The sequence below is a fragment of the Motacilla alba genome, chromosome 1A, assembly GCF_015832195.1.
Source record: "Motacilla alba alba isolate MOTALB_02 chromosome 1A, Motacilla_alba_V1.0_pri, whole genome shotgun sequence".
NCBI classification, from domain to species: Eukaryota; Metazoa; Chordata; class Aves; order Passeriformes; family Motacillidae; genus Motacilla; species Motacilla alba.
In genome coordinates this window covers 32822558-32834959 of record NC_052031.1, presented here as the reverse complement: position 1 = coordinate 32834959, position 12402 = coordinate 32822558, and the positions used below count along the sequence as shown (strand labels likewise).

General features: G+C 38.1%; 1 protein-coding gene across 5 annotated transcripts in view; it reads right to left on the bottom strand.

Annotated features, from left to right (window-relative positions):
- Positions 1-285: 285 nt before the first annotated feature.
- Positions 286-12402, bottom strand: part of TBC1D30 (TBC1 domain family member 30) — a 52762-nt gene continuing 40645 nt past the window's right edge. For 2 of the 5 annotated variants that reach the window (XM_038155565.1, XM_038155568.1), the window contains 6 exons: positions 12075-12180; positions 6721-6833; positions 6412-6551; positions 4604-4810; positions 4341-4394; positions 286-2877 (listed from right to left, as the gene is read on the bottom strand). In XM_038155565.1, coding sequence (XP_038011493.1) covers positions 2096-2877; positions 4341-4394; positions 4604-4810; positions 6412-6551; positions 6721-6833; positions 12075-12180 — 1402 coding nt within the window. In that variant the 3' untranslated portion in view covers positions 286-2095. The remainder of the gene's footprint in view (positions 2878-4340; positions 4395-4603; positions 4811-6411; positions 6552-6720; positions 6834-12074; positions 12181-12402) is intronic. The other 3 variants (XM_038155567.1, XM_038155569.1, XM_038155566.1) reach the window with 2 other exon arrangements.

Genomic DNA, 12402 nt, shown 5'->3' with positions numbered 1-12402 from the left:
TACCTTTGAGGTAGCAAACATAACATTCTATTTTCTCATCAAGTAGTACTTTAAGAAAATTTCCTGCAAGCAAGCATCATCAAACTAACGCATCGAGCAGTTGTGGCTCCTTTACCTCAGTGCTAACAGCCCAAGACCTAAATGCACACTTGTAAATTACTATTTGTTCTGAATCATTAGAATGTGTTGTTCATTCCCCAGACCTATATCATGCATAATTTACTGATTTCCCACTGCTTACTTCATAAAATGTTAAAAATCCATGCACATACTTGGACCATTTCAGCAGGTTTTACAGACTGACAGTCCTTTTATTCGTATGGGTTCAGCATACAGCTGTGTAATACACTGAAGCTAAGAAAAACTGGGGAGGATGATTCACAGGAAAATTTTTGAGAAGTCCATTTCTTCTAATTCAGTGCAAAAACAATTCACATACAGTCAATAATCAGAGACTAAATTCTACATTATTTTAAATTTACTTAGTGCTGTAAGTAATCATTAGTGACAATACTACTATCGCCTGGAAATAAGGCAGGGGCAAGATCTGACCTACATCTCTTTTATAATTATAGTGATCATAGTTGTATATTACTTTATATGCATACACTTATATGAAACAACAGCAAAATAAAACTGTTCCCACAACAATGAACAGAGTATATTGTACAGCTTATAAGTTATGGTATACAGTAAAACTGGTGTCACGTACTATAGGTTATGGAATACATTCATAGACAGTGATATATATTAATTTGCAAATTTAACAAAGAATTTTCTAAAGCAAGTAAGATATTACATACAATGGTGCTGATTCATCATTACTGCAGTTTAAAATATTGGCCTTTCATGCCACAGGAAACTTGGAATCAAGGTAATGAATCACAGTCAGTACATACCATTTGACAGAGCTGCAATGATTTAAGAACAACCTGAATTTCTTGGAGTTTGAGTACTTGATTTTGCAATCCTGAAGTTGAATGATTGGTTTAGTTTCTCTGTCTGGCTCTGTTATACACATATAAATACTTGTCTTGCGGTATTTATCAGCTCTGCTTTTTGATTTGGAAATAAATATTCAGTTTATCACTTTCTTTCATACCAAAGAGGAACCAAGACATGGAAGCCCAAGGGCACATCCCACTAACACAGTGGCTGATGTGTTGGCTTTTAATGGGAAGTGGCACTCTAAGTATCTAATCACTCTATTTATAGAATTTAAACCCCTAAACTACTTTGGAACATTCATATATTTTACCTACTGCTAAGCTGGCAAATATTATTTAACTACAAGTCTAATCTAGATAAAAGCTTTTAAATCCATTGAAGCCAAGATGCATCAGAATAATAATGATACAACTATACAAATAGTTGTACCTAATTCCTAATTTTACAGTGCTGCAACTCTCCAGCAGTAAGTAACAGAAATGTATGTATGTACACCTGTAACAGAGAAAGATGGACTTATGTCTGCTGTTCTCATGCTCAACGTTTAGGTTTATATTAAAAAAAGTATCAGCAGAGAATTGCTGTGGGAAGAGAAGCACAAAATGCTGCTCAAGAATATCTGAAGCCAAATGTCACAAAGTGACACTTTTGATTGCCAGGGCTGCTTGTGCTTCTGTTTGTTGTGGCTTCTCCAGCTACTCCCAGAGTATGATGATGAGGTCGGATGGGGAAGCTGCTTAACAGTCACAAAAACTGTTACACCTGTCTGCTGCACTGGACAATTGGTCCTTTGAGCTCAGCTAGACAGGAGGCAGCCATGAGGGGCTGAGGGGTTAAAGGCAGCTGGTGATTTAATGTCTGAGTCAGACTTTAAGAAACAGTATGCTTCACATTGCAAATTAATGTTTATATTACATAGGACCATCAGAATTAACAATAGGGTGCCAGGGTGCATGTTCACTAATCTATCCTGTAACATGGAAGTACAATTTTCAAAGACACATATTTATATATCTGGTAACTACTTTTGTCCCTGTTACTTAAGTAGCAATTAGAAACGCTTTGGGACATACATACACATGCACACATTTAAAAAAAGGCAATACAAATTCTTTTGTTGCTGTCAGAAATAATAAGTACCAGCACATCATCGTTTCCTTGTCCCGCTGCTGCCACTGGCAGATTTATTGAAGCTTCTGCTCATTTGTGGGAAGTGTACAGTTGGTGTTCTTTCAGTGGGGCCATATAGCCCTAAATTCCTGGCTGTGGCTGACTTTCGAAGAGGCTTGACACTGGGAAAAGGATTGAAGACTTGTGGCTTTGGGTTCCCAGGCTGGGGCGATTTAGCCAGGTTTCCACTGTCTCTAGATGAAGTGGAAGACTCTGATAAACATGGCTGGCTGGACTGATGGGATGTTGGCTCCACATCGGTTTGGCTATCTGAGGTGAGTTCCAGTGCTTCCAGTTTTAGCTGAACCATGGACATGTTTGTACCGCTGTCCGTAGAGTCTGCCTCAGATGACTGCTGGTCAGCTTTCCGAGTAGTCCTGTCATCCAAACTACCTTCTTCTCTTTCTCCAAAGTCAGAATGTTTGGAAGCCTGCTCCTTTGCACCAGGACTACTTGTTTTACAGCTCTCACTCTGCTCATCTATCAGTCCTACAGTATCTCCATAGCCCAGCTGGCCTTTGGCCCTAGCAATGTTCTTCCGATGAACTCGTATGTGAGTGCGCCATGGAGAGTTCAGTTTTGTTTTAAGATCTTCTTGGGGAATGGGAGACATCTTCCCTGTAGCGTGGCTTGGGATGTGAATAACAGCATTTTTGAGAGACTTGTTATTCAATTTCATCTTCTTTCCTAAAAGGAGGTGGTTTATCACCGGGGAATGGTTTACCTGAGAAGGGAGGAGGTTGGTAACTGGCCCCTTGTCTGAAAGAAAGCATTTAAAAGAAACATAGTATTGTTAAAGAACAAAACGAATTAATGCTCTAAGGATCTACTAACAAATTTGATATCTTTCTTGAGACATGGCAAAAGTTTGTAGGACAGAATGTATTTAAAAAAAAACAACACAAACTTAAAAATCATCACTGAATTTCACTTATGTCTTAGAGTTGAACACAAAGCAGCACCTTCTATAAAAGGATTTTCTGCCCTCCCTCACTGCTTTGCACCTATGGGGAAGCCCTGAGCCAGGAATACCATGAAAATATATAATTCTAAAAAATAGCTTCTTGATATTTGGAATTGAACTATAACTGATAGTTTAACATTAATATTGGCTTCTGATATTTCCCCTCCCCTTCATTTCTCTTCCAACAGCAAGAGAAAATTCAGACTCCATACGAGGTCTGTCACACAAGCCTCTCCATGAGGATGTACACCTGTATGTATGTACACCTGTAACAGAGAAAGATGGACTTATGTCTGCTGTTCTCATGCTCAACGTTTAGGTTTATATTAAAAAAAGTATCAGCAGAGAATTGCTGTGGGAAGAGAAGCACAAAATGAGGCCTCTCCATGAGGCTTGTGTGACTGGAAAAAGGAAAACAAACTGAATTACTCTTAATGCATAAAACCACATCTTATTAAGCCAGAGGAGTAGACTCAGAATTAGTGATTAGATGACAGTTTGATTAAATGACAAACCCAGCCCTGTATCATGATTAGTAAGATTAGAAAGATTTGTGTTTGGAAGGTAGGGGTTGGCATCCTTGGGAATCAACATTTTACTGTTTGCACCATTGCTGGCTACAGCCTCTGTTCAAAGCAAACACTTCACTAATATTTTTTTAAATTCTTCTAAACCATGTAAATAAAAAATTGCAGTTCCATGTATTCCAGTGCTCCTGCTAGCACAGGTTTAGACAATCTAGAAGAGAAATAACAATTCTCCACCCATTTGCATAGTGAATTTCAATAGTGAACTTAGAAGGATGACACCTAAGCAGGGACGAATGAGTGGGATGGGCTGTGTTCAGCTTGTACACCCAGTGAAACCTTCAGCTATGCATTTCATGCCAACCCTTGCACTGCTGAGTCTGACAGTTAGGAAGACAGATTCCATAACATGGGCTGTTAAACAAGGGACTGATGTCCAGCTCAGTCCTCACAACAGTATCACTATGGCTAAGGAAACTGCCCACCACAATGGAACAGCTAAGCCAGTTCCTTCAGTTGCATAATTTGCCATGCCCAAATGAATTCAGAGGAGTTTGGATAATACAGACCAGCTAGGAATCTACCTGCCACACAATCTGAAGCATCCTCATCTCTGCATCCAATTTTTTCAGTGCATCAATATGTCAATTCCAAGAATGCCAAAGACTTAAAGTTTTTTAATCAGAGAGATCAACACAATGCACCCAGATAGCAAAGCCACTTTTAAATACCATTTAGTTGGTCCCTGGGACCTAAGAAAACCCCAGGGTCATCATCTTCAGATCCTGACAAAAGAAGAAAAAATATCACCTTCTTGTTTTCTGTCTGCATAAAGCGGTACCCACTTTACTACTAATGTTACATCATTTACTATAATGTTATATCATCAGTCTTTCTTACTTTGTCTATTTGGTTAAATGAAAAATAATGTCATTTGCCTAATGAAGTTAGTTTGCAATAAATCAGGAAATGAAGCACATTTTAGATGTGTTACCTGCTCTGATATACACATGGTGAACCTGCTGCTGCTGCTTCTTCTTTATCCTGGAATATTGCTTTTTCAGTGCATTAATATCAGTGGTCATACGCTCCATCATCATGCTGTTAAAAGCAGTCTGATAGTCACTTCTGCAAGAATCTATTGCTCCTGGACTTAATTCTGCAATGTTACTGGAACCAAGACTTTGTTCTTCATTCTGATCTGTAGAAGGAGGGAATAAAGTGGAGGTGAGGAGTAAATTGCATACTCAAGAGATATATTTGTACTTCTGTAGGTTACTTCCAAGGGAAGTCTGTGTCTGACTCCTACCATCTTATTTAACTGTAGTCTTCAATTAAAAATTTATTATAATATGTATATTTAACTAAGCTGTGCTATTTACAATAAGAAGTATTATAAATAGCACTACTTCTTAAGAATAGCAGGGGTTTGAGGGGAGGTTAAAGAGTACAAAAGTCAACTAACACGGCAGTGCAAAGCTGTAAGCATAGCTCTTCAAATATCCAAAAGTACATCAAGCCACCACTTAAGTAATTCAATAACAGATTATTAAAGATACCTGGTAAAGATACCTCTACCTTTTGTAGAGGCCAAAAACGCAAGTCATAAAATACAGTCAAGCAGGCATGAGATTAAACAACCAACCTAGTGCTACCAGCAAGAAGCATCAAGAAATAGAATACCACAGGGAGAAAGCTGCTAGTAGCAACAAAAAGGATAGGCACAGAGCAGCTGAGGATCAGACGACTTGAGAGTGTCTCTGACCAGCAGCTGCAGAGCATTAGCTGCAGAGCAGAGCAGTTTATTTTCACAGCTGTTTCTGATGCACCAACCTGGCACTACAGGGTCAGGAGGATAATTCTTTTTCAAGGAATGTTTATTTGTCTTTGGCTTAGTTTGCAACAGCAGTTTGATGTTCTGACTAAGTGCTAGTTTGAAGCAGCAGGTAGAGAGTCCCCCAGGAAGGGAAAAACAAAACACCACAGCATTCAAGAGGAAAATTGCTGCTTACTGGTCTCGGCAAAACCAAGACACAAGAATGATGAAGCATGAACAGCAACTTGTTACATCAGTCTGGGGTTTTTTGAGGGTAAGGTGGTGGTGAATTGGGGATAAATGAAAATGGCCTCTCCCACGATACTGTGAAATCACTGTTGATCCAGTACCATTTCATAAAGGCTACTACTTTTATTGTATGGATCAGCATTTTGTACAACTTGTAGAGAATTTGCACTGGTGTTCATACAATTCTGTCAAGAAATTTCCATGCAGAAGGATTTGAAAAATGGCGACATTTTGAATATATCCAAAACATACAGCAATCTGAAGGTTTGGCCAAAAGGGCAGTGAAATCACCTGCAGAATTCACTCACTGCTGATTGGTTCCAGTATTAGCCATGCATATATTAATAATGATCAAGATCATTTATTAAAGGAACGCCCTTCAGAAAATGCTGACTACTTAACAGCTATCTCAGAAATATGTATAGATTTAGGGTGGAATTCTTTTCACATATGCTTCTCTTTTTTTGTGTGGGCAACACTATGGGCTTGTATTATTACTATTACTGTAGCCAAATCCTTAACTCACACCATCATTTACTGTACACCTACAGCCTTCCAACCTGGCTTTGTCAACATCTTCATAGAGCACAGAGCAAGTCATTTGGTACCTGCTGTAACCTCTGCATGCATAGAAAACACATTTTCCAGAGCAGCTTTCACAGACAGAACTGCAGATAATTTCTGCCAGGTCATATAGATTTAACTGTGCTTTCCAAAATTAAAGAAGTCACTTTTACCTTTCATCTGTTTTTGGTACTTTTGGAGCTCTGGTGCCAAGAACCCACTTAATGGTCCAAGACAGCCAATTGCATTAGCAATTGAGTCTTCATCATCTAAGTCATTCTCTTCATCACTGTCTCTGGTTCTGCCTAACCTGCTGCCAAAAGAGAACATAAGAGCAGTAAGGAAGATACATTCTTAAATGTGAACATTACCAAGCATTTTGATCTTTTTTAGAAGCATACAAGGGAGGATCCACCCGCCTTATCATCTGCCAAGGGTAAACAATAACTCTATACACTATAAGCAGTGCATTTCAAACTCACCCTGAAAAGGAAGTTGATTTTACTGCTGCAGGGAAAGGAGTAATATTGTATGTGTATTTCTCCCTCAATTCTGCCAGTTGCGGGAAAGGAAACTGAGCCATGGTGTAAACAGTCTGGGGGTGAAAAAAAGGGCAACTTTAAAAACTTTTTGCTTTAATTAACAGTCTCACAAAAGATTTTTCCATGAACAGACTTCCACAGTCTCGCAGGATTAAAGGCTGCACACTCTTGCACATTCACATGCTGTAAGAAAATGGTCTAGTTTAATGATTCAGTCAGTATTTCCTGTAAGAAAAATAAAGACTGACTCACTAGAAAGATACACAGTTCTGTTAAAAAAAAAAAAAAAAAGGAACTGATAACATGAGCTGTAGGATCCTTTACAACTCCTATACTCACTTAACAATTATTGTCAACTCCTTCTTGCCAGCACACCAGAAATCCTCCTCCAATTATGATTTCACTAACATGAATGCATAATTTCAGATTTGGGGATCTTTCCAGGAAACCTAAGTTTTTGCTGAAGTATTCAACAAAGTATTAGCACTAGCATAGATAGGAAGGGGCAGATCCTCATTGATGTGGACTGTTAGCTGGTTCATTATTTTACCTGAGAAGCTCAATAGCTTGTGTGAAGGAAATCACACCAGCACAAAAATCATCACTACAGAGGAAGGATCCAACATATCCAAGTTTTCTTCCCTCAGTTTCTAGTTTTGATTGCTGGTTGGTTTTGAGGCTAAAGGTGGGATTTGGTGGGGTAAAAGTAGTAGTTTTTCTAAAACAAGATCATCAAAATGCTAATACATTTTCTTTACATCAATACTCAGAGTTTAAAAAGATACGTAGTTGCAAATGCATTTCCTTTCAGCATTATTTTTGCTGTAAGTCACCAGCCAACCTGGCATAAAGATACATCACATTCATTGCAACATCACTGCTGATTTGTTCCTCCATACTTTAGTTGCCTTTTTTTTCCCTGCTTTGTTCACTATTCAGAACTTTCAAATAACTGCCAAATAATTCATTCTGAATCTCAATATCAGAAGAAAAATATATATATGTAATTTCCCATAGTTTCTCTGAAATATTAAAGCTTTTCCACATCCTGAAAATTAAGTATCTTTTGAAAGACAGCAATATAAAATTTTCTCATTAGCTATGACAGTAAATCTTCACTTTAAAATTTTTTTTGCTGTGCTTTTAAGTCAGTGATATTTTCATCCGAAGGCAAATGACCTCAATTAAGATGAAAGGAAATTCTGAACAGTTTCTACATAATCCATTCTTGAACCATGCCTTGTCTATGCTAAGTACACTAAGGAAAATTGCAAACATGAATTCAGTACTAGACATTTCCTGACATAAGGAGGGGAAAAAGGTTCATTAATGTCAATGATGTAAGCACTGAGGAGCAGGAAGGACAGTCCTCTCTGAATCAGAGACAGGGCAACAGTGCCCCTCAACAGGCTTCTGTGTGAGAATGCTTTTACAGTTCAAGCCCTGCACAGCCTCAAAGGAAAGGAAAGGATTCAAAAATCCATAGCATTAACTGAAGTTTTGCCACTCCATTAAACTACAATGCTACTGTGAAAGAGAAATATTCCCTAGGGCCTGAATAGTGATTTCCCATTGGTCTACCAGACAAAGGGATTTTATGATCTGGAGGAAGACCTACCTCCAGCCCAACATGTCTGCCTGCTTGTTTGATCTCCACCATACTTTCCTGTTAGGTTTTATTTTTTTCCATATGTTTCAACTCTCTCCAGAGGTTTGTCTGGAATTTATTTCTACTCCTTATGTCAATGTCCTTCTCAGGTAACTTGTTCCATATGCTAGTTACCCTTTAAGTGAAACAGTCGACTCCAATTCCTCCATTTGCTCCTTGCACCTACTGTTTCAGATTATGTTTTTAGCTTTTGCCTGTCTCCAATCCTTGTCTCTTCCACATCTTCTACAAGTTCTTTCATTTAGCATACATATTTTTAGCTTAACTATTGTTATCTGGTTGTAACTGCAGGCCTTGCTTACCACCTGGCTAAGAGATCCACAAAACAAATTTTATGCCGGTACCAATTACACTGGAACTTTTAAAAAAATATTGTCAGCCAACACCTCTGATAGCCTCCTCTGACAATTCAGAGTCAAAGCATTCTTTTTCTAGTCATTACACAGCCTTGGATGCCATTTGGTTAATTCTGGGGAACTGTCCCAGAGAGAAATAGCCTACACACAAAAGCATGATGCAGCCAAACTTAGCATCTTATTTACATAAGGGACAGATCCTGGGAACAAGAAAAGAGACAAAACCCCTCTATTCTCACCTTAAATCATTTGACAATGCTTTGCCTTACTCTAAAAATGCAAAGCTGTCTACACCCTTAGCAGAACACCATATGGGAGGTGATGGGCTGTGGCTTCCAATCAGGGTAAGCCATTTTGCAGACAACTTATCAAATATACTTATCTCCATAACTGCCCCTCACTGGTTTAAGGATCTTCTTTCTTTTCAGTTTGACAAGAAAACAAAACAAAAATTAAAAACAAACCCGAAAGAAAACAGACAAAGTGCTACTCAAGTAGAAAGTTAACAGTGAATACCATCAAATCAGGGCAACTGCCTAGGCAGAGAGTCCAAAATGCTAGAGTATCACAGAAGGATAAATCCCTGTTCCCCTCTGTTCTAGTAAATACAAAGGGATGCCTCTCCTCCAGCTGGCTTCTCATCTCCTCTGTGCTGTAATGTTCCTGGGTGTACAAACTGAATCAGTTTAGCTGGTTGTAAAAATGCTCACTTTCTGACAAGGCATGGAAGCACAGACTCAGTCTAGCACACTCTGTTTAGAATATCTGCAGACAGCTGATGTACAGCCTTCTGTCTCCTTATTGCAACCAATATATACCCAGCCCAGAATCTGATGTGTACAGCACTTACCCTTTATTCACCCAAACTGTTCAATCTGAAAAAGGATGAAACTGTAGGCTGGCTTGCTCCTCCAATGCCTTCATGCTCTCCTCAGAAAAATGTTAAGAACTTTTGTCACACAAGGGCCAAATCTGCAAAAGCTTTAAGGCTCCCATCCTAGCTATAGGTATTGCCTGAATGGGAGCAATAAAACTGCAGCAACTACACATGCTGGTGGAAAGAATGAGGACATGAATCCTCTGTTCTACTTTAGACATCTGCTCTGTCAACACTTCCCATGAAAGATCAGTTGTATCTCTCTCCTCTAACTCCTAAAAGAAACAAGGCTCTTAGAGCACAATTTATTTTGCAGTGATTGAGAAGTGCCTGTTATGCTGGCTTAAGTGAGCCTGGACAAGTAGTTTAGATGCAAATATAAGTGTTATGCAAGTTTAAAGTGAGATGATTGCCACCAGTGAGCTCTTCTGAAATGTGTAGGGAAGGCAGAGTGGGATATTATAATCCTTTCCCCACAGTAGGATACTAGTCCTTGAGCCATCTTGTAAAAATATTAGATGTAAATTAATAACTCTGATTTTTATTAGGGGAAAATAAATTTAAAAAAAAGAAAACAAAGCATCTCTGGATGAATCCTCTGAAAAAACTTAAAGCAATTTAAAAATCAGCATGTTCAAGCAGCCAGGATCTTTTTATTAATGCAATGGTTCATATTTCTTAATTTTTCTCTCCAACCAGATACATGGTAGCACTTATATGCCCTGATGGTAAACTCTTGTAGCTCCTTATTCTTTCCACTTAAGGTAAAGTGTGGAGATCTCAGCGACAGCTACACTGCCAGGGCCTGCCTTTGACTTGAAGAAAGCCATGCAAACTATATTGTGGTTTCTTCAACTGAGAGGACACACATAAACCAGATACACTGCTCCTTCATACACAGAACTTAAGCCTGCCACATTCTCCATATCAATGGCAATGCTATCCTACCTTAACACTCCTGTCCGTGCCATAAAAGACACACATGCACTATGAACACACATATGTATTGTGCCAAATACTCTTTTTTTTTTTTGCTGAAGCACAAAAAGATTGCTAATTTACTAGTATTTCTAATTGCAAGAGTTAAAAAAAAAGAATCCCTCCAACCAGTAAATTACCCACGTCTTATCTTCTATTACACACAGCAGCAAAGAAAGAAATCCATAGAGTCACAAAAGACCACCCTAGCTTCCCCAAAATTATTCTTATTCACAAATGCCACTTCTTGATTTTTGTACCACACTGGAGACCAGGAACTGAAACACAATGAAAAGATGTCAGCTTGTGCTGCCCTCCTTACACATCCTCACTATCTAAACTGTCTTGTGAAGAACTTGAACACTTTTTTAAAAAGCTTGTGAGTACCTCTGCAGTACCAGCTGCATTTCCATCTTTGAAGCAAAACAAAGCCACAACATTCACTTCTCCAATTCCTAGAGCTTCGTTATTGGACAAAATAACAATGACCAAAATAACAAAACTGAAAATAGTGTATTTTAACAAAGTCTTCCAACAACAGGTGATAGAAGTCACCTGCTAACAACTGTTATTAAACTTTTGTAGATTCACAAACTGACTTTTTTCCTTCCCTTAAGTCAGGTACAAAGCTTCAGGTGAATTATGTTCTCTGTACTTGCTCCCATTTGATCAGTATGCTATAACTCACCAAAAGGAAAGCTCCAGAACTGTAGCATGAAGTCCTCATAAAGCATGTAAGCAGATAACACCTTAAAATTATCACAAGAGTAAGTGTAACTGTAAATAAATAAATAAAATTATCTGCTACACTAAAGACCCTTTCCTTTCCCAGAACAAGGTGGGTCTTTGTTCTCATACAATGGCATATGCTTTAATCATTCAGGCACTGCAATTATCTACAAATGTCTTTGTTTACAGTACATTACTGACTGTTCATGTTTTGTTGTTTTTTTTAAATCATGAAGGACTTTTTATACACTTCTCACTTCATAAACCCTTATTTACCATAGTGTCTGCAGAATGGAAAGGACACAGTGTAATAAAAAACTGACCAAAACATAAAAATAAGGCAAAAGAACACCCTAAAAATGGTGACTACCAAAGATTCTACATCTTGTGTAAATGCAATTGAGCATTATATCCCAAAAGACTCAGCTGTCAACATAGAATCAATTTTTATTAAATGACATCTAGTGGTTCTCTACATTTCATACAAAAATAGGATTCTAGCTCTAACTGCAGATCATCTACTTGTTTCATTGATATGCTAGCTCAACCCTGTTATCTGAAACTTTTATTCTTGGGAGAATTTAGATTTCTGCAGTATCTGAAGAAAAATGTAATATGTTAGAAATCAAGACCCGAAGAAATCAACACAGAAAACTCAAAAAATAATTATGTTACAATTACTCACCTGCATAAGTTCATTGCTGTCAATCAGACTGTCTTCAAGCATCTCCTGGGTCAGCTTGCCCATAGTACTGTAAAACTCATCTGCAGTTTCACAACACTCAATTTGCCTACATCAAAATACATGTTGGTTTTTATTTGACTTTTACATATGATTCTACATGCTCAAAACAAAACTGATTTTTTTTGTCATCATAAAATACGCATTTCTGTTAGACAGCTTAACTTTCAAGCTTATTTGCAGTTCTGCCTAGACTTCCAAATAATAAAACTATGCACACAACATTGGAAAAGCTGCAGCAGTAAAAAGATGCACTGACTACAGCTTACTG